At 40.4% G+C, this 21,312-nt stretch overlaps 1 protein-coding gene across 5 annotated transcripts in view; it reads left to right on the top strand.

The window, feature by feature from the left end:
- The window catches only part of LOC122555254 (E3 ubiquitin-protein ligase DZIP3-like), a 114,733-nt gene extending 108,349 nt beyond the window's left edge, over nt 1–6,384 (top strand). For all 5 annotated transcript variants that reach the window (XM_043701056.1, XM_043701058.1, XM_043701054.1 and 2 more), the window contains 5 exons: nt 1,404–1,555; nt 1,715–1,835; nt 1,953–2,048; nt 3,106–3,198; nt 6,223–6,384. In XM_043701056.1, the coding sequence (XP_043556991.1) occupies nt 1,404–1,555; nt 1,715–1,835; nt 1,953–2,048; nt 3,106–3,198; nt 6,223–6,354 (594 nt within the window). In that variant the 3' untranslated portion in view covers nt 6,355–6,384. The remainder of the gene's footprint in view (nt 1–1,403; nt 1,556–1,714; nt 1,836–1,952; nt 2,049–3,105; nt 3,199–6,222) is intronic.
- The last annotated feature ends 14,928 nt before the right edge of the window (nt 6,385–21,312 follow it).

Raw genomic sequence — 21,312 nt, 5'->3', positions numbered from 1 at the left:
CACTTCAACCTCAGGGCATCAATGTGGACTTCAACAGCTTCCTCATTTCCCCTTCCCCCACCTCATCCTAGTTTCAAACTTCCAGCTCAGCACTGTCCCCTTGACTTGTCCGGACTTGTCCGACCTGCCTAGCTCCTTTTCCACCTATCCACTCCACCCTCTCCTCCCTGACCTATCACCTTCATCTCCTCCCCCACTCACCCATTGTACTCTATGCTACTCTCTCCCCAACCCTACTCTCCCCTAGCTTATCTCTCCACGCTTCAGGCTCACTGCCTTTATTCCTGATGAAGGGCTTTTGCCCGAAACGTCGATTTCGCTGCTCGTTGGATGCTGCCTGAACTACTGTGCTCTTCCAGTACCACTGATCCAGAACAAGTTAAAACTAATTTGTTAGTATCTTTTTCCATTCATTCAAACTGTTTGCATCATTCTTTAGGCGAACATCTATTTCCTAGCCCTGATTGCTTTTGAGACGAAAGTGCTGAGCTACTTTCATGAATTGCTGCAGTCCATTTGTTATAGGTATAGCCATAGTGCAGTTAGGGAGAATTCCAGATTTTGACCCAGCAATAGTGAAGTAATATCCAAGTCAGGATGGTTTTGTAGTTTAGAGGGGAACTTTCAGATGATGGTGGTGCATTTGCTGCCCTTGTCTTTCTTCATGAAAGATTGCAGATTTGGAAGGTTATGTCCAAGTAGCCATCGTGAATTGTTGTAGTACATCTTGCAGCTGGTACACGCTGTTACTCTGGTCTCGGTGATTGAGCAAGAGTACTTTGGAGATATTCAATGTGTTGTCAGTCAAGCAAGCCACTTTGTCCTAGATGATGTCAAACCTCTGATATGTTGTTGGAACTGCACTCGTTCAAACAATTGGAAAGTATTCCATCACACTCATGACCTGTGCCTTGCAGGTATTGGGCAGGCATTAAGGAGCAAGAGGTGAGTTACTTGCAGAATTTCTTGCCTTTGACCTACTCTTGTGCTTGCAGTTTTATATAGCTGGTCATATTCATTTTCTGGTTAATGGTGACCTTTAGGACATTAACAACGGGGGCATTCAGTGGTGCTTATGTCATTGAATGTCAAGGAAAGATGTTCAGAATTTTTTTGGTGGAGACGATGATTGCTTGGCACTAATGTGGTACGAATGCTGCTTGCCATTTGTCAGCCCAAGCCTGAATGTTGTCCAAGCCTTGCTGCATTTGGGGACACACTCCTTCAGTTTCTCAGTGCTAATTCCAAAGTTGATCTTTGCATAAATATCCACTTTTGGAAGCTACAGTAGATGAAGAATGTTGTGTATTTTTAAAATCGATATTTGCTTTGTTGATGTTTAATTATCTAGAGATTACTTTTGACATAATTTTAAAATGCAGTTTCTATGCACTAATACTTAGGTTCGAGGGACTATCCCACTATCTGAACAAGTCACATCCCAGCAATCCCTGCTCACTGCAGGACTGATGGCAACACCGGGAGGAATCCGTGGTAAGAACAGCTTTGAGAGAATAATGGAGAGGCTTTCAACATCCTATCCCCATTTTACCAGGTAAGTATTAATGACTGGAACGATTTGCTCACAGAAGTAGCAGTTTATTTTCTTCACTACAATATTGCTTCTCCTGTATATTTGTTGGCAATGATTTTTATATTATTTTATATCTGAGACACATTAAAAATGAAAATAATATTTCTGTTTGTATTTCAGGGGGTCATTAACCGATTTCTTGAAAGAAGTAAGGCTGTCCAATGGTGGATCCCTTTCAGGATTATCCTATGATGAAATTGTCAATAAAGTAGCACATTTGGTTGAATCAAAACTCTGTGAGGTAAATTTGAGCAATTATGATGTTTCTAAAAAAAAAATTGCGTGCAAGTAATTGGTATTGTTTTAATGAAGGAGATGATTTCCAGAGTGATTAATATTGATCTCTTTTGCATTTCAGAGCAGCAGCAGTGGTCAAAATAAGCCCTCTAATCAATTTGCTTGGTGTTCATCTAGGCAGCAGGGATTTAACTCATGGGAAGGAGCCAGGGCGATGGTAATTTGCAATTAGTGTATTGAAACGCGATACATATAAAACTTTGGGACAGACCATTTATGTATGTTTTTAAATTACAATTCTTCTTCCATGTTCTTGCCATCAAACTCTATCTCTAGCCTGTGATTTTTCCATTACCTTTCAAAGTATTCAATGACATAAACCACAGGCTCCCAGTGCACAGTTCTGCAATATGCATTCTTATTGATTTTGGAATTTTAAGAGCACTATGCCTTAAAGAATTTGTTGATCACTTGAAAGGATTGTGACACTTAAAGACATCAACAGTTTATTGAAACAGTCATTGATACAGCAGATCGTTTGACCGGTGCAGAATTAATCTCTTAATCAGAGAGAGTTGGACTTGAATGCCATCTTCAATAACATTAAAATTTGGTGACTTTTGATATATTCTCTTTAACTGGGTCTCTACCTATCTTTTGGTTGGGGAGAAACAAAATTAAAGTAGCAGCTATTAACAAATTCAACATTAATACTTGTAAGCTAAATGTCCAGTTATGAGTGGCCTGAAGAAGTCTATGATCTAGACTTTATTTGCTACATAACTGAAGGAAGATTGCACAGTGATAACCAATGACGTTTAAGGGAATCACATTAGATAAAACTTTATTGCCTTTGTCAGGGCTGAAAAAGAGTGCACAAGACAAAAGTTTGAAAAATTATTTGTCTTGTTTGAGTTTGGATAATGATATTTATTATTGCGAAGAAGAATGTGTTTAGAAAGGGTTCCAAAATACTAACTGGATTGTATTCAATGCTCAATATTTCAATTGAACATATGGTACTTAATCCTTTTGAGCACGTTCACTTTTCTAAACACTCGTGCCCTTGCCATTTATCAGAAATGGGAGAAGAAAAAATCTTCTGCTCATCTATAATTATCATAACAACCAAGAAGTTCCACTGAATTAAAAACTGTGTATCAGTCCATTTGAGATTTTTGTATTAATTGCTGAACCACCACGATATGTTAATTCATTGGCATACTGAATGCTACAGAATTATCGCAACTCACAATAATCCTTGTATTTTGTAGACTGAGGAACAAGACCCTTGTGTGATCTGTCATGAAGAACTTGCTGTAGAGTCCATGCTGGTTTTACCATGTGCCCACAAGTTCCACTCCCAGGTATTATCACATTTTGCCTTTATCAACTTCATTTTATGCCTTACGTACAGCAAATAAAGAGGAAGAGAATCCACCACAGTGACAATCTCTTAACAGGAAAATACCATTTCAGAGCACAATATAGATGAATTACATTGGCTAGCAATCTTCATATCTACTAACAGCTTTGTTTATTGCACAAGGAATTGAAAATCAAGTCTGCCCTAGCTTGAGATTAGACCATTTCTGGCCTACCGCCAAAGTTTTATTGATTGCACCTGATGTACCCATAACTGCTCGGTTGCTGCCTGACCGGCTGTGTTTTTTCCAGCATCACACTTTTGGACTCTGGCATCTGCAGTCCTCACTTTCTCCTAATACCCATAGTGCATGTGACACCAGCTCGATGCCTTACAGAATGAAAGATGTGAGGTCACACTGATAACCACTGCAAATAAGAACATTATAAATAGGAGCAGAAATAGGTACTTTTTGCTCCGAATTATACAACATTGCAACAAGGAGGTCATAGAGTACAAATCAGAAGGATCCCATTTGGTACACCAAGTCTGTGCCAGCTATATTGAAGAACAGTCCCTGCTCTTTCCAAATATTCCTGCAATTTTTTTTCTTTTATCAAATTCCAGTTTGAAAGCTTTTGAATCACCCATTGGGCAGTACTTTCAAAATTTTACCAATTTTTGCACTTTTTTTGCTCGTATTGATTCTTTTGGCAATCGCCTTTCAGCTCTGTTCTTTGGTTATTGATCTTTCGGCTATTGGAAAAGTTTTCTCTTTATTTACTCTGTCTAAACCCTTGAAAATTTAAAACACTGATTACATCTTCTCCTAGTCTTCACTGTTCTGAAGACAACAACCCAGCTTCTCTAGCTTATCCACTTAATTGTAATTCCTTTTACCTTGAACCATTGCATTCAATCTCATCTGAACCTTCTCAAAAGCTCCCCATCCTTCCTAAAATGTAGTGTCTAGAATTGGACATAACTGCCTCTGAAGCTAAACTGCAGTTTGTAGAAAGTTAAATATAGCATTCTGACTTTTGAACTCTGAGCTTCGTTTATGAAACCCAAGCTGCATTTTATTTTTATTAATGGCTGTAGCTTGAAAGATTTGTGCATAAGTATCCACAGGCTCTGCTCTTGAACCCCTTTTAAAATTGTGTAATTTTAGCTGTATTTTCTCTCAAAATGAATTACTTTACTCTTCAATCTTCATTATGCATCAAACATATACAGAACAACCTCGATTATTCGAATGAGAGGAGCGGGGAGTATTTTGTTTGGATAACTGTTTGGATAATGTTTTTACGGGATCTTGAGATCTTGTACGGATATTCCGAAATTTGGATAATTGATGTTCGGATAACTGAGATTTTTCTGTATCTGCAAATCATTGACTGCATTTCCTGCAACCACAATCTCAGTTACCTCATCACAAAACTTAATGAAATTAGCCAACCAAGTTAGCCCTTACGTTCTTGCTGGCTCTCCTTTATTATCCCCGTTTGTACAATTTGTTATTAATTTCTCCTGAGTTATTGTTTATGAAAAACTCCCACCACCAACACTAAACCAACTGGCTTGTAATTGTTAGATGTACTGTTTCCTCTTTGTTGAATTCTCCTCCAGTCCTTTGACACTGTGCCTGTATCTAAGGATCATTGGAAGATTGTGGCTAATACATCCCTCAGCAGTCTAGGAAATATTCTATCTGGACTGGTGACTTATTCACTTTACACACTGCCAAACTTCCTAGCCCTTTTCTTTGCTTATCTCATCCAGTATCTCAGAAGCCTTCATTCACGTGGGTTTGGTAATCTCCTCTTCCGTGCAGTGGTCATTTATGGCAAAACTATGTCTTCTGCCTCTCCCACCGCTTCCAGTGTTTCTTCCTAATTGGCTGCAATCCCCAGACACACGTCTTCTTATGTCTGTGGAAGGCTTTTTGAGTCTCATTTTATGTAATTTGCCAATTGGTTGTCCCATTTACTCTTTATCCTAATTCCTCTTTCACTCCTCTGTACTTCACAGCCAGATTCTATTTTTATATTGTCAAGCTGACACCTGTACTTTTCTCTCTTTTACCACTTCATCCCACTCCCTCACCAAGGGAAATCTGGCTTCTGTGTCCTTACTTATTGTCGAGATTCTTTCTAAATTACCCTCCTAAAAGTCTGCCCGTTATTCCATTACATTTCTGTCTGTTGATATTTAACTCCAGTTTGTACAGCATAGAACTTCCCTCAATTTACTGAAGTTAGCTTTCCTGCAAGTATTTTTATTCTATATTGCTCTGTAGTCAAAAGATTGTGTGCTTAAGATCCACTTCAGAAACTTAATCACAAAAAGTCAAAGCTGACTATCAACGACAGTGCTGAGGGAGTACTGCACTGTCAGAGATCCTTTTCAGATGAAATGTTAAGTCAAGTGCCGTCTCGGTTGAGTTTAAAAGATCTCCTTTATGATATTATTTCAAAGAAACATAAGTTCTATCTCTTGTTCTGGCCGATAATAAGCCCTCAAAATAACTTCACTAAAACAGATTATCTGGGTATAATCATGCTGCTTTGGGAGCTTACTGCACAGAAATAGGCTGCTGTGTTTCTTGGATTACAAAACAACTGTGCTTTCAAAGTCCATTATTAGCTGAAATGTACATGATGTCCTGAGGTCTTGAAGATGATATAAAGCAATTTTTTTTGTTTTATGACTCTAAACAATGATCACAAATTTCAAGCATCTCCTCTAATATGGCGTCCACTAGATCCAGTAATGCCTGTTATCCTATTAAAGAGATAATATACTGATCAATAAAATTGCCTTAAACTCACTTCAAAACATTACTCCCCTTTGGTCTTGACATAATTTTTTTTCGCATTCAATATTAGGGTAGTTAAAGCTTCCCTTTATTGTTAAATTATAATCCATGAACTTTGCCTTAATAAATGCTTTAGAAATGAACATTAATTACAAACTAAGTCACTAACTAAAATAAAATGACTAATGATGATATTGCTCCATACAGTGCATCGAATCATGGCTGAATGAACAGAGAACTTGTCCAACTTGCAGACTTCACGTTGTGCTACCCCAAGAATTCCCAGATCTTCCCAGCAGAAAAATTCCTCCATTGTGGACAGCTCAGAAACATGAATAAATAAAATTTAACTAAAAACTTTGGATTGTTGCTCCATATTCCAACGTTCAAGTTATTTATATACACAGGTAGATGATCCTTTATCTGAAGTTCCAAAATTCGAAAAGGTCTGAAATACAAAGGTTTTTTGGGGATTTTTTTTCTCATTAACAAGATTGTTTGGCGTGCAAACAGTAAACACAAGTCAACACCCACTCGATGCACGTCACTCAGATGCGACGTGGTGGGGTGTGGCCCAATACCATCAGGCCTGGATTCTCTCTCAAGGCCTGTTTTTACTCAGTAAGTCTGCTCCTCCAGTAAGATTTTAAAAACTTTCATTACCAAACTGTCACTTATTCTGAAATTCGAAAAATTCCAAATTTCGAAAAACAGCTGGTCCCGACGATTTCTGATAAAGGATCATCTACGTGTAACCAATAAATGAGTATGGACCTAACCAGGAGTCTTTTTTCTCAAGGATTCTTGGTGAGATATTCTTCAGTTCTGTGTTTTGATTTTCAGGAGCTACTTTTTAAAGCTCACTAATTTTCATTAGATGTTGCAATTATATAGTAATAATACAGACAAGCCGAGTTGATAATTTCTTTTTCTCTATTTTGTCCCAAACAGAAGTAGTTTTGAGTTTGGGGATTTAAGCTTCAGGGTTACTGACTTGCTCTGATCTTGGGGAGGGATTGGTACTCCAGCTTTGCCTTTTCATTGCAGGGTTTACTATCCATAGATCGCTGTCTAGCTCCTGCTTTACTGCTCTGCAGCTCATCCGTTTAGTGAGTCATGTCTTGGGGACCACGTGCATGTCTTTCTGGAAGCTTGCCTGGTCTCTCACTCTCTCCCTCTCTCCCTCTCCCTACCCCGCCGGCTGTAGGAGTGTCTGTGAACGTCTCTGGTTCATTTACAGAACCTCCCAGGTCTGCCTCCAAATTCGGAAAGGAGGCTTTGGATTGCCACACCTCCTGATCCCTCAGCTGGGTAAAGGCATCATGCCCTTCACTGTTTGGGAACTTCCTTCTAAAACTGTAAAGGTTTTCATCCAGAAGAGAGAGGTCTTAAAACTAGAGGAGGCCGTTCTCTCATCAACTGGGCATCTGCTTGGTGAGTTCCCTGGTATCCCTCTTCTGAAGTTGAAAAGATTTCCTCTAGCCAGATCTCCAGCTCAGCCATCAGGGGAGCAGGCTGACTCCCTTTTAACTGGAGAGTAGTAGCTTTCTCACCTATTCTGAAAGATTTTTGGGGTTCACATTAATTCTATACCTTAAGTCATTTTACAATTGTAGCCTGAATTTGAGAGAGCCAAAATTTTGTTAGATCTGATTAGTTTATTCCAGATGTAAATATGCTTTCCCAAGTTTTAAAGAATTTATGAAGCTTATTATTATTTCTATTTGGATTTAGGCTTCACTCTTTCCTTGAGCTTTTAGTTTCATCTCCAGCATCTTTTCTTTTCTGAGTGTTCCTCTGTCTCTCCTCTCTCTCTTGCTGCTGAAACTCTCACATTTGGTTTCCTCATTACCAGCACTGAGAGCCACTTCTTGATTAGGGGAGTTATTCTGGATGGAGGACCACTATCAGTTGTAGGTTTTTAGTCTTCTACATGTTCTGAACATAGCCCAAGGTTTAAATATTCCAAAGCCATCTGGAGCAATTCAGGTTTTTAAGCCCTTTTAGGCACTTACCTAGTCACAACTTCCAAATAAGTTCAAGGTTTGCTTTGGGCTTGCAGAAGTTAAGGTTCTGCCAGCTCATGTTTTCTTCTCTGCACCCAGTTTTGTCATACAATTTATCATGATTCTTGGATGGAAGAAACGTGAAAGTTTGCTGCAGTTGCATTGAAGATAACTTCAGTCATTGAATTTTCCCTGTTTGGCTTTCAATAAATTACTTGTATTAACCAGTCAGGCTTCTATCTTAAACTGTCAAATCTGCTCAGATTTTCCCGTGTACTTTCATCACATTTCTGGCTCATTTTATTAGATCCAATATGAATGTGAAACACCAACCTTTTTTTGTCACAAACCAGAGAGGGCAACTGAACTAATACTTTCTATACTCATGTCTGTCACAGAAATGGTTTTTAATTTCTTTCTCAGTGGATCTCAGATATTCATTCAGTAAAAGAGCAATTCTACTGAAGATGTTGTAGTCTTGGACACATTTCAGAGGAAGAAAAAGGATATTAGTTATGTGGATAATTCACTGCTAACTGGTACGGTTACCTGAGGACACTGGTTTAAGATAATTACCAAAAAGTACGAAGGGGGAGGTAAGGAACTATTTTATGCAGTGAATTACCACCAAGAATGGGCCATTTTGGACTTTGGAAACAGATTCAGTCTTTGCTTTCAAAAGGCAATTGGATAAATGCTTGAAGAAAAAACATTTACAGGCTATTTGGAAAGATCAAGGGTACAGAACTAACTTTCCAGTGCGTTAGTGCATGCATGATGGGCAGACTTGCTTCCTACTGTGATATATCATTCTCATTTGGAATGTTAAGCCATTAAACAACATTCAAGGACAGATTACAAAGGTCTCACTGGAAGTATTCCACTATACTGAGTGCATGCACAGTTACCATTGTCTTGTTCTGCAATAAATATCACATGTACACTGCATAGAAATATTTCAAGAGGGCATTTCACTAACATCTAGCCATACACAACAGTTTTACTTAAAAGAGACATTGCTCACTAGGTATGATAGACATATTGATTAAGTTCTTTTCAAAAGTTTTGAAGATGTTGTTTGACTTTAGTGGAACAGAGAGAACTTGGAGTTCAGGTGCATGGTTCTCTCAAAGTAGAGTCACAGGTAGATAGGGCAGTGAAGAAGGTTTTTGGTCTTCATCAGTCAGGCCATGGAGTAGAGAAGTTGGGTAGTTATGTTGCAATTGTACAGGACATTGGTGAGGCCGCACTTGGAGTATTATGTTCAGTTTTGGTCTCCTTGCTGTGGAAGGATGTTATTAAACTAGGAAGAATGCAGAAGAAATTTACAAGGATGTTGTCAGGACTCAACAGTCTGAGTTATAGGGGGAGGTTGGACAAGCTAGGACTTTTTTATTTAGAGCATAGAAGTCTGAGGGGCGATCTTATTGAAATGTATAAGATTGTGAGAGCCATGGATAGGGTGAAAGCACTCCCGTCTTTTTCCCAGGGTTGGGGATTGAGGACTAGAGAGCACCAGTTTAAGGTTACAGAGAAAGAATAAAAAGGAACATGAAGAACACTTTGTTTTTCCACACCAAGGGCAGAACACAGATGGAACCAGCGTGCTATTTTCAAACAAAACAAGAATTTATTTACCAGATTACCAAATAAAACAAAAACAAACAGAATATAGAATAACTTAACCTATCTGAAAACCCAAACGGTTATTCCAACTTAGTGATGCTATTCCAAATACTTGCAACAATCTCCATAAACACCCCGTGGTGCAAAAGGTAAAATCAAACACAGGATCTTACAGGAGAGAAGTCAGACAGAGAGGTAGCATAAGTAGGCATTTTGATCAGCATGGACTAGTTTAGGCCAAAGGGCTTGTCTTCGTGATGGAGGACTTTATGACTCTAGATCTGCTGAAGGACTGGCCTCCTTTGTACCGAAGCCAAATTTAAAACCTAGGCAACTGTTGGAAAGCCAGTGCTGCCCCTCAGTGGCAATGTAATGGTACTGCAGCCACAAAGTCACACTGCTCATGGCTCAGTGGCATACTCTCTCACTCCAGTACCTACAACCCCTTTCTGTCACCTGAGTCAGTGATTAATGACCAGGACACACAGTTCAGCTGTTTGGTTTTAAATTCCATTGGTTGCCACGGTAAGATTTGAGTGCCATTAGGTTTTGGCATTTGGATTACTGGTCTATTGATATTATTAATGTGCCATTATCTGCCCAGCTTTGTACAATTGCAATGGGAACACATTTGTGATCTCACCAACCTCAGATGATGTCTATAGGGTGATGGCTTTTTCTGTGTAGACTGCATGTCATTTTGTTAATTTTGTGACGATGCTGTTCCTTCAACAAGGTTATGTTGTCCTTAGCTTTTTGTTCCCCAGAGAGGTCATAAAAGAAAGGTCTAAGTTTGAAGGGTTTTAGGACCAATTTAATTATAGCTAAAATATATTGCCTCAGGAAAAAGGCTTTCAAATTTTTCAAAAAAAACTTGTACAATGAAAGGGTAGTGGCCAGTACTCCCAGGTCAGCTTTTCTCTGGTTTGATTTAGTTTTTTGGGCAGTCTGGCTGTTCACTGAAGGCAGTCGGGCAGATGTGAAGCTGCTGGACCCAAGAGAGGCAGGTCCTTCTCTGTCTGACATCTGTCCTGTCAGACCCTGTGTTTGATTTTACCTTTTGCACCCACAGCATGTTTATGGGGATTGTTGCAATATTTGGAATAGCATCACTAAGTTGGGGTAATTTGTTGGGTTTACAGATAGGTTAAGTTATTCTATAAGGAGAAAGTGAGGACTGCAGATGCTGGAGATCAGAGCTGAAAATGTGTTGCTGGAAAAGCGCAGCAGGTCAGGCAGCATCCAAGGAACAGGAGAATTGACGTTTCGGGCATAAGCCCTTCTTCATCCTTTTCCTAAAGAAGGGCTTATGCCTGAAATGTCTATTCTCCTGTTCCTTGGATGCTGCCTGACCTGCTGCACTTTTCCAACAACACATTTTCAGCTAAGTTATTCTATATTCTGTTTTTTAATGTTTCTTTCATTTGGTAATCTGGTAAATAAATTCTTGTTTAAAAACAAGCTAGCTACATCCCTCCTGGAGTATCCACTTTAAACCTGCTTAAAACAACCAGCGAAGTTAGAGTCTTGGCCACTTTCTTGAAATGCCTTCAGGATGTCTGGCCTGGTCCATAATAGACTGGGGGCTCTTTGCAGAATTTGTTCTATAATTCCGGTTTGGGAATAGGGTTAATGGACTCGAAAGCAGTGAGTGGTAGGTGTTAATGTCTTTTGTTCTGGGTGTTATATTTGGTTGGTTTAAACAATTCTTGGGATAGCAATGGTTCTTTCAGTCACCAAGAGTTTTCTGGGGGTGGAAGAAATGACTTTGGGGATTTTACAAAAGGTGATTAAGGCCAAGCTGTTGGAATTAGCAGACAAGCAGGGTTTGGAGATGCCTCCTTTCATGAGAAAAGGAGAGATAATTACAACAATAGCTCAGAATTTAAATTTGCTGGAAACTCCATCAGGATTTTTATAGATGGCAAAAATTTGTTTGGAAATGAAGCAACTTGAGTAAGAGGCAAAAGGCAAAGAAAGGGCAACAGAAATGAAACAGTTTAGATTATGATTAGAAGAAGAGGAAAATGAATCACTTTAGCAGAACAAAAAGAGGAAATTTCAGAAATTGGCACTTAAGGAAAGACAGTTTAAAATGATGGAGATGAAGGCTGAAGGTAAGCTTAGTGAGGGAGAGAGTGAGGATGAACAAACCCATGGTAACCAAAGGCCTGGTGGGGATCTGTTTAAATAGATTCAAGCATTGCCTAAATTTGATGAGAAGGATGTGGAAGCTTTAGGCACCTCATTTGAAGTCGTGGCGAAATGGTGGCCAGTGACCATGTGGGTTTTGTTGACCCAAACAAGACTTGTAGGTAGAGCTAGTGAGGTATTCATATCACTATCAGAGGAGGTATCTGGGGCATATGAGGAGGTGAAGAAAGCCATCTTAAGTGCATATGAGCTTGTGCCAGAAGCCTACAGACAATTTGTGTTGCAGATGTTTCGTCCCCTGTCTAGGTGACATTCTCAGTGCTTGGGAGCCTCCTGTGCCTCCTGTGAAGCGCATCTGTGATCTTTCCTCCGGCATTTGTAGTGGTTTGAATCTGCCGCTTCTAGTTGGGACAACACTACTATTATAGGACAAGCCAGGGAATTCCTAGAGGCATGGCACTCATCCACAGATTCAATCAAGCACATCGACCTGGACCCAATATACCGGCCACCGCAGCAGACAGCTGGAACTGGCAACCGGAAGCGGCAGATTCAAACCACTATAAATGCTGGAGGAAAGATCACAGGAGGCTCCCAAGCACTGAGGATGTCACCTAGACAGGGGACGAAACGTCTGCAACACAAATTCCCAGCTCGGCGAAGAGAACCACAACAACGAGCACCCGAGCTACAAATCTTCTCACAAACTTTGCCTACAGACAATGTTGAAATCTAATGAGGGGCCCAGTCAAACCTACAATACTTTGTTTGATCGTTTCAAACTCAATGCCCTTATCCACCTATGAAAATTAAAAATGGAGGAAACCTAAGATGGTCTTTGATGATTATTTTGGAGGAATTCAAAAATTCACTTCCTGAAGTAGTGAGAACTCGTGTTAAAGAGCAGAGAGTTAAAACGGTAAAATTAACAGCTGAAATGGCTGATTATGAGTTGGTCCATAAATCAAAGTTTGGCTTCCAAAATCAATTTCTGTGAGGGATAGAAATTGGAGAAAAGAGAAATTCTTGCATGGAAAGGAAAAGATAGATCTTGGTGAAGATCATAAGGATAACTTACCACAGGGTGAAAAGGAAACCCTTCAAGGGCAAAGTGAAGTCAAAAAGCTTCACTGTTCTCACTGCAAAAATGTAGACCACATGAAATGAAAAAACACATGGAAACCTGACATAGGAAAGCAGAATAAGCCAGTCAATTTTGTTGGAGTGGTAACGGAAAGCACAGTGGAGGTTAGAAAGCTGCACCGGAATGTACAACCTGGTCGGAGATTGGTTAAGGAGGAAGTGCCAGATCTTCTTAAACCATATACTTGTGAAGGTAAAGTTTACTCACAAAGGTTAGGAGCAGCAGGTAAAGAAGGAGTTTACAATATTAAGAGAAACAGGTTTCCCTCAATCTGTGTTGTTGAAATATGAGGAGAAATGTAATTCAGAAGGGCTATTGCCAGAAAAAGTGCTAGTAACAGAATTCATGGTGAGAGAAGTGGTGCTCACTTGTATATAGTGAGGTTAGAATATCCAGTGAAGAGTGGAGAAGTCGTGGTAGGAATACTGGACAAACTCCTAGTTCCGGGAATACGATTTGTCCTTGCTAATAGCTAGTTTACAAGTAGGAGTGCTGCCTACTGCGGTTGAAAAGCTAGTGGAAACTCGGGCAACTGAACTATTGCAGGACATATATCCTGGGATTTTTCCCGACAGTGTGGTAATGAGGTCACAAAGTCACCAGTTGAAATAGGAGAGATCAGAGTACAGATAAGGTTGAAGTGGAATTAGCAGAGACCTTTTTTGATCAAATGATGGAGACAAGCCAAGAGCAGATAGATGACACAGCAGATATATTCAACTCAGATAAATTAACTGAGTTACAGCAGAAAGCTGAAACTTTAAAGCAATTGTATCAAAAGGCATTCACAGAAAAAGAATCTGAATATATCTCTGGATGTTACTATTGTAGAAATGGTGTCTTAATGAGGAAATGGAGACCATCACACATTCGAGCAGTTGAGAAATGAGCAGAAGTATATCAAGACGTATTGCCAGTGTGTTATAGAATGGAGGTGTTGCATGTGGTGCATGAGCTACCAGTAGGGGGTCATTTAGGGGTGAGAAAAACTCAAGCTAAAATACAAAAACATTTTTACTGGCCTGGATTGCACAAGGCAATGGCTAAATTTTGCCAGACATGTTAGGTAATTGGAAAACCACAGGCAGTAATGTAACCCGCATCTTTAATACCTAACCTGCATTTGAGGAACCTTTTACAAGGGTCCTAATTGATTGTTTAGGATCTGTAACTAAAACAAAAAGTGGGAATCAGTATTCGTTAACAATAATGGATGTATCAACTAGATTTCCAGAGGCTGTTACACAAAGCAATATCAGAGCTAAAAGAATTGTAGTGGAATTTCTCAAATTTTTCGCTAGATACATACATACCACAGATCAAGGGTCAAACATTACATCAATTATGGATAGCTTAGGAATTAAACAACTTTAATCTATTGTGTACTATCCAGAATCGTAGGGTGTGCAAGAAAGATAGCATCAAAGACCTCAGATGATTGGGATAAGGGAATTCCATTTGTACTTTTGCGATCAGAGATCCACCAAATGATTTGACCAAATTCAGTCCATTTGAATTAGTTTTGGGGCAGAAAGTGAGAGGACTGTTAAAATTGATTAAGGAGAAATTGGTAAGTCATAATTCAGAGACCACATAGTCATAGAGATGTACAGTTAAATAGAGTGGGAGAGTTGGCTAGACAGCATTTAAAAATATCACCGCATACAATGAATACAATGAAACAGGAAGCAGACAAGAAATCAAAACCTTGCAATTTTGCTATTGGGGATAAGCTATTATTGTTATTTTCAGTGATAGATAAACATTTAACAGTAAGGTTTTAATGGACGTTGTCAAGTTGAAAGGGAATTGAGTGAGGTGAACTATTTGACAAGGACTCCAGACACAAAGAAATCTCACTGTGTCATGTGAATATGCTCAAAAGCTTTTTTGACAGGGAAGGAAAGCCAACAGAGACTGTTATTGGTTACAACGTCGAAGGAAGAGCCACGTTCAGAGGATTCTCAACTGGACATGCCTCAAACTAAATTGGACAATGAGGAAGTTGTCAAAAATTGGGATAAATTATTGAATTATTTTCCAGAGAAAAATCAAAATGATCTGAAAAACTTTTTACTATCACATGGTGAGATATGTGGAAATAAGCTGGGAAGTACTAACCTAATTATGCATGATGTAGATATAGGAGATGCTGTTCCGATTAAGCAACGTCCTTAGTGGCATAGCCTTCTAAAGTTGGTACAAGTTCAAAAGGAGATTGAATGCATGCTCCAAGATGACATAATCAAAGTGAGTTACAGTGATTGGAGCTCACGCATTGTAAAGGTGCCAAAACCAGATGGTACACAACAGTAATGTGTGGACTATTACAAAGACAATGCAGTTACAAAGACTGATGCGTATCCGATTCCATGTTTGGAAGACTGAGTTGAGAAGGTGGGACAAGCAACTTAAATTTCTAAGTTGGACTTACTCTGAGGATACGGGCAGGTGCCTTTGAAAGAACAAAGACAATTTTGGCTTTTGTAATGCCAAATGGACTGTCTCGGTTTAAAGTTATCCCATTTGGTGTGGCTCAGAAAGGAAGGGGGGGACAATAGGAGAGCAATAGTAACAGGAGATTCAATAGTGAGAGGACTAGACAGGAGATTCTGGGTCACGAGTTAGACTTCCAGATGGTATGTTGCTGTGGGAAAAGAACTGCCAACCCATGATAGGTCCACAAAAGCAAAATTGGCCAACCTGTACTAAAACACCCAGGATTCCTGAGCAGTTAACAAACCAAATCAGACAGCACGCAGACAAGGGAATACACTTTTAAGCTTCCATGAACATGACAGAGCAACACAGATATGTCGAAGCCCCAAGGGGAGTTTCACAACCCAGCAATACCAAAGCCACACAAAGAGCAGGTCAGACAGAGAGGCACCAGCAAGGGCATGCTCCAGGAACAGAACAATGGAAGCACCTCACCACTTCAGAGGAGACATTAACACCTACCTGTGAAGAGGAATGGAACCTTCAATACTGTCAGGATGTTGCATTGTGTGAAGGAACAGGACATTCATCCGATAACTGTTTTCCAATTAGCATCCTTGTAACTAGATTACTCCATTTCCAGATACATTGTAGTTTCCCATTTCTTAATCAGTGTCATTGTGCAGCATTACTATAAAACTGGTCGCATCCTCAATTCTGGTAAGAGAAATCTGATCTACCTGTACAGACTGTCAGTTCTGTGTCAGCTGGTCTGTTTTCTCTTCCAGCTATATCGCTTGCAATAAACTGTTTGTCAATTTCACTTCGAGCTGTGTTTTGTGATCTCTAACCTATTGGGCAAATTCCTCCGACAGTTGCCTACCAAGTGCCAAGGTCAGGGATGTCTCAGATCGAGTCTATAGGATTCTTAAGAGGGAGGGAGAGCAGCCAGAAGTCATGGTACACATTGGAATCAATGACATAGGGAAAGGGAGGAGGACCTGAAAAGAGAATATAGGAACTTAGGTTGGAAGCTAGAAGGCAGGACGAGGCGAGTGATGATCTCAGGATTTCTACTGGTATCACGTGCTAGTGAGGCTGGGATAGAGAGCAAGTGCAGATGAACATGTGGCTAAAGGGCTGGTGTAGGAGAGAGGGCTTCAGATATGTTGATCATTGGGATACTTTTTGGGGAAGGTGGGACCTCTACAAGAAGGATGGGTTGCACCTGAACTGGAGGAGCACTAATATCCTGGGCGGGAGGTTTGCTGGAGCTCTTCAGGAGGGTTTCAAGTGGATTGGCTGGAAGATGGCAATTAGAGCTATAGATCAGATGATGGAGTAGATAGTGAACAGGCAGATACAGCATGCAGAGAGTCTGTGAGGAGAGATAGGCACTTGATAGGGTAAAGGTAAAGCCAGTGTGATGGGTTGAAATGTGTCTATTTTAATGCAACAAGTATTAGGAATAAAGGTGATGAACTCAGAGCATGGATCAGTACTTGGGACTATGATGTTGTGGCTATTATGGAGACGGATATGACTGGTAGTTAGATGTTCCAAAAGGAATTGGGGGGGAAAGTAAAAGAGGTGGAGGAGTGGCATTGCTAATCAGGGATAGTATCATAGCTACAGAAAGGGAGGTCGTCAAGAAGGGTTTGTATACAGTATCAGTATGGATGGAAGTCAGAAACAGGAAAGGAGCAGTCACTTTATTGGAGTTTTCTATAGACCCTCCAAGAGATAAAGAGACACGGAGGAGCAGATTGGAAGGCAGACTTTGGAAAAGTGTAGAAGTAACAGGGTTGTTGTCATGGGTGACTTTAGCTTCCCTAATATTGATTGGAACCTTCTTAGTTCAAATAGTTTGGATGGAGCAGTTTTCGTCAGGTGTATCCAGGAAGGATTCCTGGCTCAATATGTAGATAGGCTGACTAGAGGAAAACAAGGACTGCAGATGCTGGAAACCAGAGTCTAGATTAGAGTGGTGCTAGAAAAGCACAGCAGGTCAGACAGCATCCGAGGAGCAGGAAAATCAATGTTTCGGGCAAAAGCCCTTCATTGGGAAGGGCATCTATTCCTGATGAAGGGCCTTTGCCTGAAACATTGATTTTCCTGCTCCTCGGATGCTGCCCTGACCTGCTGTGCTTTTCCAGCACCACTCTAATCTAGACTCTGGTTTCCAGCATCTGCAGTGCTTGTTTTTACCTGACTAGAGGAGAGGCCATGTTTGATTTGGTGCTTGGCAACACAACCATGCCAGGTGTCAGATCTCTTGGTGAAGAGCATTTCGGTGATAGTACTCACAACTCCCTGACACTTACAATAGTCATGGAGAGGGGTAGAAGCAGACAGTATGGGAAAGTATTTAATTGGGAGAGGGGGAATTACAATGCTATTAAGCATGAACGGGCATGCCTAAATTGGGAACAGATATTCTCAGGGAAGTACACAACAGAAATGTGGAGGTTGTTTAGAAAGCACCTGTTGATAGTGCTGGACATTTGTCCCACTGAGGCAAGGAAGGGATGGTAGGTTGAAAGAACTTTCGGTGACAAGAGATGTGGACATCTAGTCAAGAGGAAGAAGGAAGCTTACTTAAGGTTGAGGAGGCAACAATCAGACAGAGTTTTAGAGGATTACAAGGTAGCCAGGAAGGAACTAAAGAATGGACTTAGGAGAGCAAGAAGGGAGCATGAAAAAGCTTTAATGAGTAGGATTAAGGAAATCACTAAGGCATTCCACATTTACGTGAGGAACAAGAGGATGGCCAGAGTGAGGGTAGGGCCGATCAGGGATAGTGGAGGGAACTTGTGCCTGAAGTCGGAGGAGGTAGGGGAGGTTCTTTATACTTTGCTTCCATATTCACTAATGAGAGTGGCCTTGGAATTTCTGAGCATAGCGTGAAACAGACTGATATGCTAGAACACGTTGATGTTAGGAAAAAGGATGTGCTGAAAATTTCAAAAAACACAAGGATAGATTAATCCCCTCGGCCAGATGGGATATTCCCTAAGTTACTTCAGGAAGCGGGGGAAGAGATTGCTGCGCTTTTTGGCGATGATCTTTGCATCCTAACTATTCGCTGGAGTAGTGTCAAATGATTGGACGGTGGCAAATGTTATTCCCTTGTTCAAGAAAGGGAATAGGGTTAATCCTGAGAATTACAGACCAGTCAGTTTCATGTCAGTGGTGGGTAAAGTATTGGAGAGGATTCTGAGAAACAGGATTTATGAAAGCTTGGAAAACCACATTTTGATTAGAGATAGTCAGCTTGGGTTTGAGAGGGGCAGGTCATGCCTCACAAACCTTATTGAATTCTTGGAAGGTGTGACAAACATGTTGATATGGTGTACATGGATTTTAGCAAGGTGTTTGATAAGGTTCCCATGGTAGGCTCATTCAGAAAGTAAGGGTCATGGAATACAGAGAAATCTAGCTGTCTTGATACACACAGATTGGCTGTTCTATTGAAGATAGAGGGTGGTGATAGATGGAAAATATATTCAACCAGGAGCTTGGGGACCAGTGATGTTCCACAGAGATCGGTTCTGAGACCTCTGCTCCTTGTGATTTTTATAAATGACTTGGATGAGGAAGTGGAAGGGTGGGTTAGTATTCTGAAGATGTGGGTGTACCTTTAAGAGAGTTAAAAGCAGCAGAACTACCAGACACAGCACCAAGTGTTCTCAATAAGGCAACAGTGCATGGAACACTGGGTTGAACAACTTGAATAGTTCATTGCCTGGAGACAAAAACAAATTCAAAATCAGCAAATCAGTTTAAATTATACCCCGATAAAAATATCAATTTCCAATCAAGTTTGAATTGAGTATATTGACAATCTTAAAAGCTAATGACATAATCCATTGCTTTGGGGGTATAAGACTGGGGAAAATGGAACAGTTCAGAGGAGAACTGACAAGCCCAGCATGTAAACAGACTGCCTGAAAAATAGCTCTCTTAAAAAGGTACCTTTTTGAACAGTAACCTGTGATGCAGAAATTCATAATAAGGCGAAAAGAAGACATAGGAATATCCAAAGACAAGAATCTACAGCTGTCTGGTTTTGAGATAAGAAGTCATAGACTCATAGAGTCATAGAGATGTACAGCATGGAAACAGATCCTTCGGTCCAACTCGTCCATGCCGACCAGATATTCCAATCCAATCTTGTCCCACCTGCCAATACCCGGCCCATATCCCTCCAAATCCTTCCTATCCATATACCCATCCAGATGTCTTTTAAATGTTGCAATTGTACCAGCCTCCACCACTTCCTCTGGCAGCTCAGTTCATACACATATCACCCTCTGCATGAACAAGTTGCCCCTTAGGTCTTTTTTATATCTTTCCACTCTCACCCTAAACCTATGCTCTGTAGTTCTGGACTCCCCAACCCCAGGGAAAAGACTTTGTCTATTTATCCTATCCATGCCCATCATGATTTTATAAACCTCTATAAGGTCTCCCCTCAGCCTCCAATGCTCCAGGGAAAACAGCCCCAGCCTATTCAACCTCTCCCTATAGCTCAAATCTTCCAACCCTGGCAACATCCTTGTAAATCTTTTCTGAACCCTTTCAAGTTTCACAGCATCTTTCCTATAGGAAGGAGACCAGAATTGCATGCAATATTCCAACAGTGGCCTAACCAATGTCCTGTACAGCCGCAACATGACCCTCCAACACCTGCACTCAATACTCTGACCAATAAAGGAAAGCATACCAAATGCCTTCTTCACTCTCCTATCTACCTGCAACTCCACTTCAAGGAGCTGTGAAACTGCACTCCAAGGTCTCTTTGTTCAGCAACACTTACCATTAAGTGTATAAGTCCTGCTAAGATTTGCTTTCCCAAAATATAGCACCTCACATTTATCTAAATTAAACTCCATCTGCCACTTCTCAGCCCATTGGCCCATCTAATCAAGATCCTGTTGTAATCTGAGGTAACCTTCTTCGTTGTCCACTACACCCTGTAATTTTGATATCAGCAAATGTACTAACTATATCTCTTATGCTCTTAACTATACCTCTCATGGGTTGTTTCATAAATATTAATTGGGAGTTTTATCGGACTAGTATTATATAAGGGAAGGTAAAAGATAGATTAGAGAAAGAAATTGTAAATAGTGGTCAGTTAATTATTCTCTGTTATACTTTAAGAAATTGAGTTGTTAGTTTTTTACTTAGTCCTTGGCCACTCAAATTTTTGCAGATTACTGCATGGGATAAATCTTTTCTGTGTTGCTGGTTTTAAATTAAATAGGAGAGTTTACCTCATGTTGTAAAAGTTAGTAAGTTTGCCAATGACATGAAGGTTGGTGGAGTTGTGGATAGTATAGAGGGCTGTTGTAGGTTGCAACTGGACATTGACAGGATGTAGAGGTGGGTTGAGAAGTGGCAAATGGTGTTCAACCTGGAAAAGTGTGAAGTGATTCAATTTGGAAGGTCGAATTTAAATGCAGAACACAGGGTTAAAGGTAGGATTCTTGGCATTGTAGAGGAACAGAGGGATCTTGGGGTCCATGTCCATCGATCCATCAAAGTTGCCACCCAAGTTGATAAGTTTGTTAAGAAGGCATGTGGTGTCTTGGCTCTCATGAGCAGGGGTTTGAGTTTAAGAGCCACAAGATCATGCTGCAGCTCTATAGAGCCGTGGTTACACCACACTTGGAATATCGTGTTCAGTTCTGGATGGCAAAAATGAGGACTGCAGATGCTGGAGATCAGAGTCAAGAGTGTGGTGCTGAAAACGTACAGCAGGTCAGGCAGCATCTGAGCAGCAAGAGAATTGATGTTTCAAGCAAAAGCCCTTCATCAGGAACATCGATTCTCCTACTCCTCAGATGCTACCTGAACTGCTTCGCTTTTCCAGCACCACACTCTCGACTTCAGTTCTGGTTGCCTCATTATAGGAAAGATGTG

The sequence above is a fragment of the Chiloscyllium plagiosum genome, chromosome 12, assembly GCF_004010195.1.
Source record: "Chiloscyllium plagiosum isolate BGI_BamShark_2017 chromosome 12, ASM401019v2, whole genome shotgun sequence".
In the NCBI taxonomy this organism is placed as follows: Eukaryota; Metazoa; Chordata; class Chondrichthyes; order Orectolobiformes; family Hemiscylliidae; genus Chiloscyllium; species Chiloscyllium plagiosum.
This window is presented reverse-complemented; position numbering and strand designations above follow the sequence as displayed.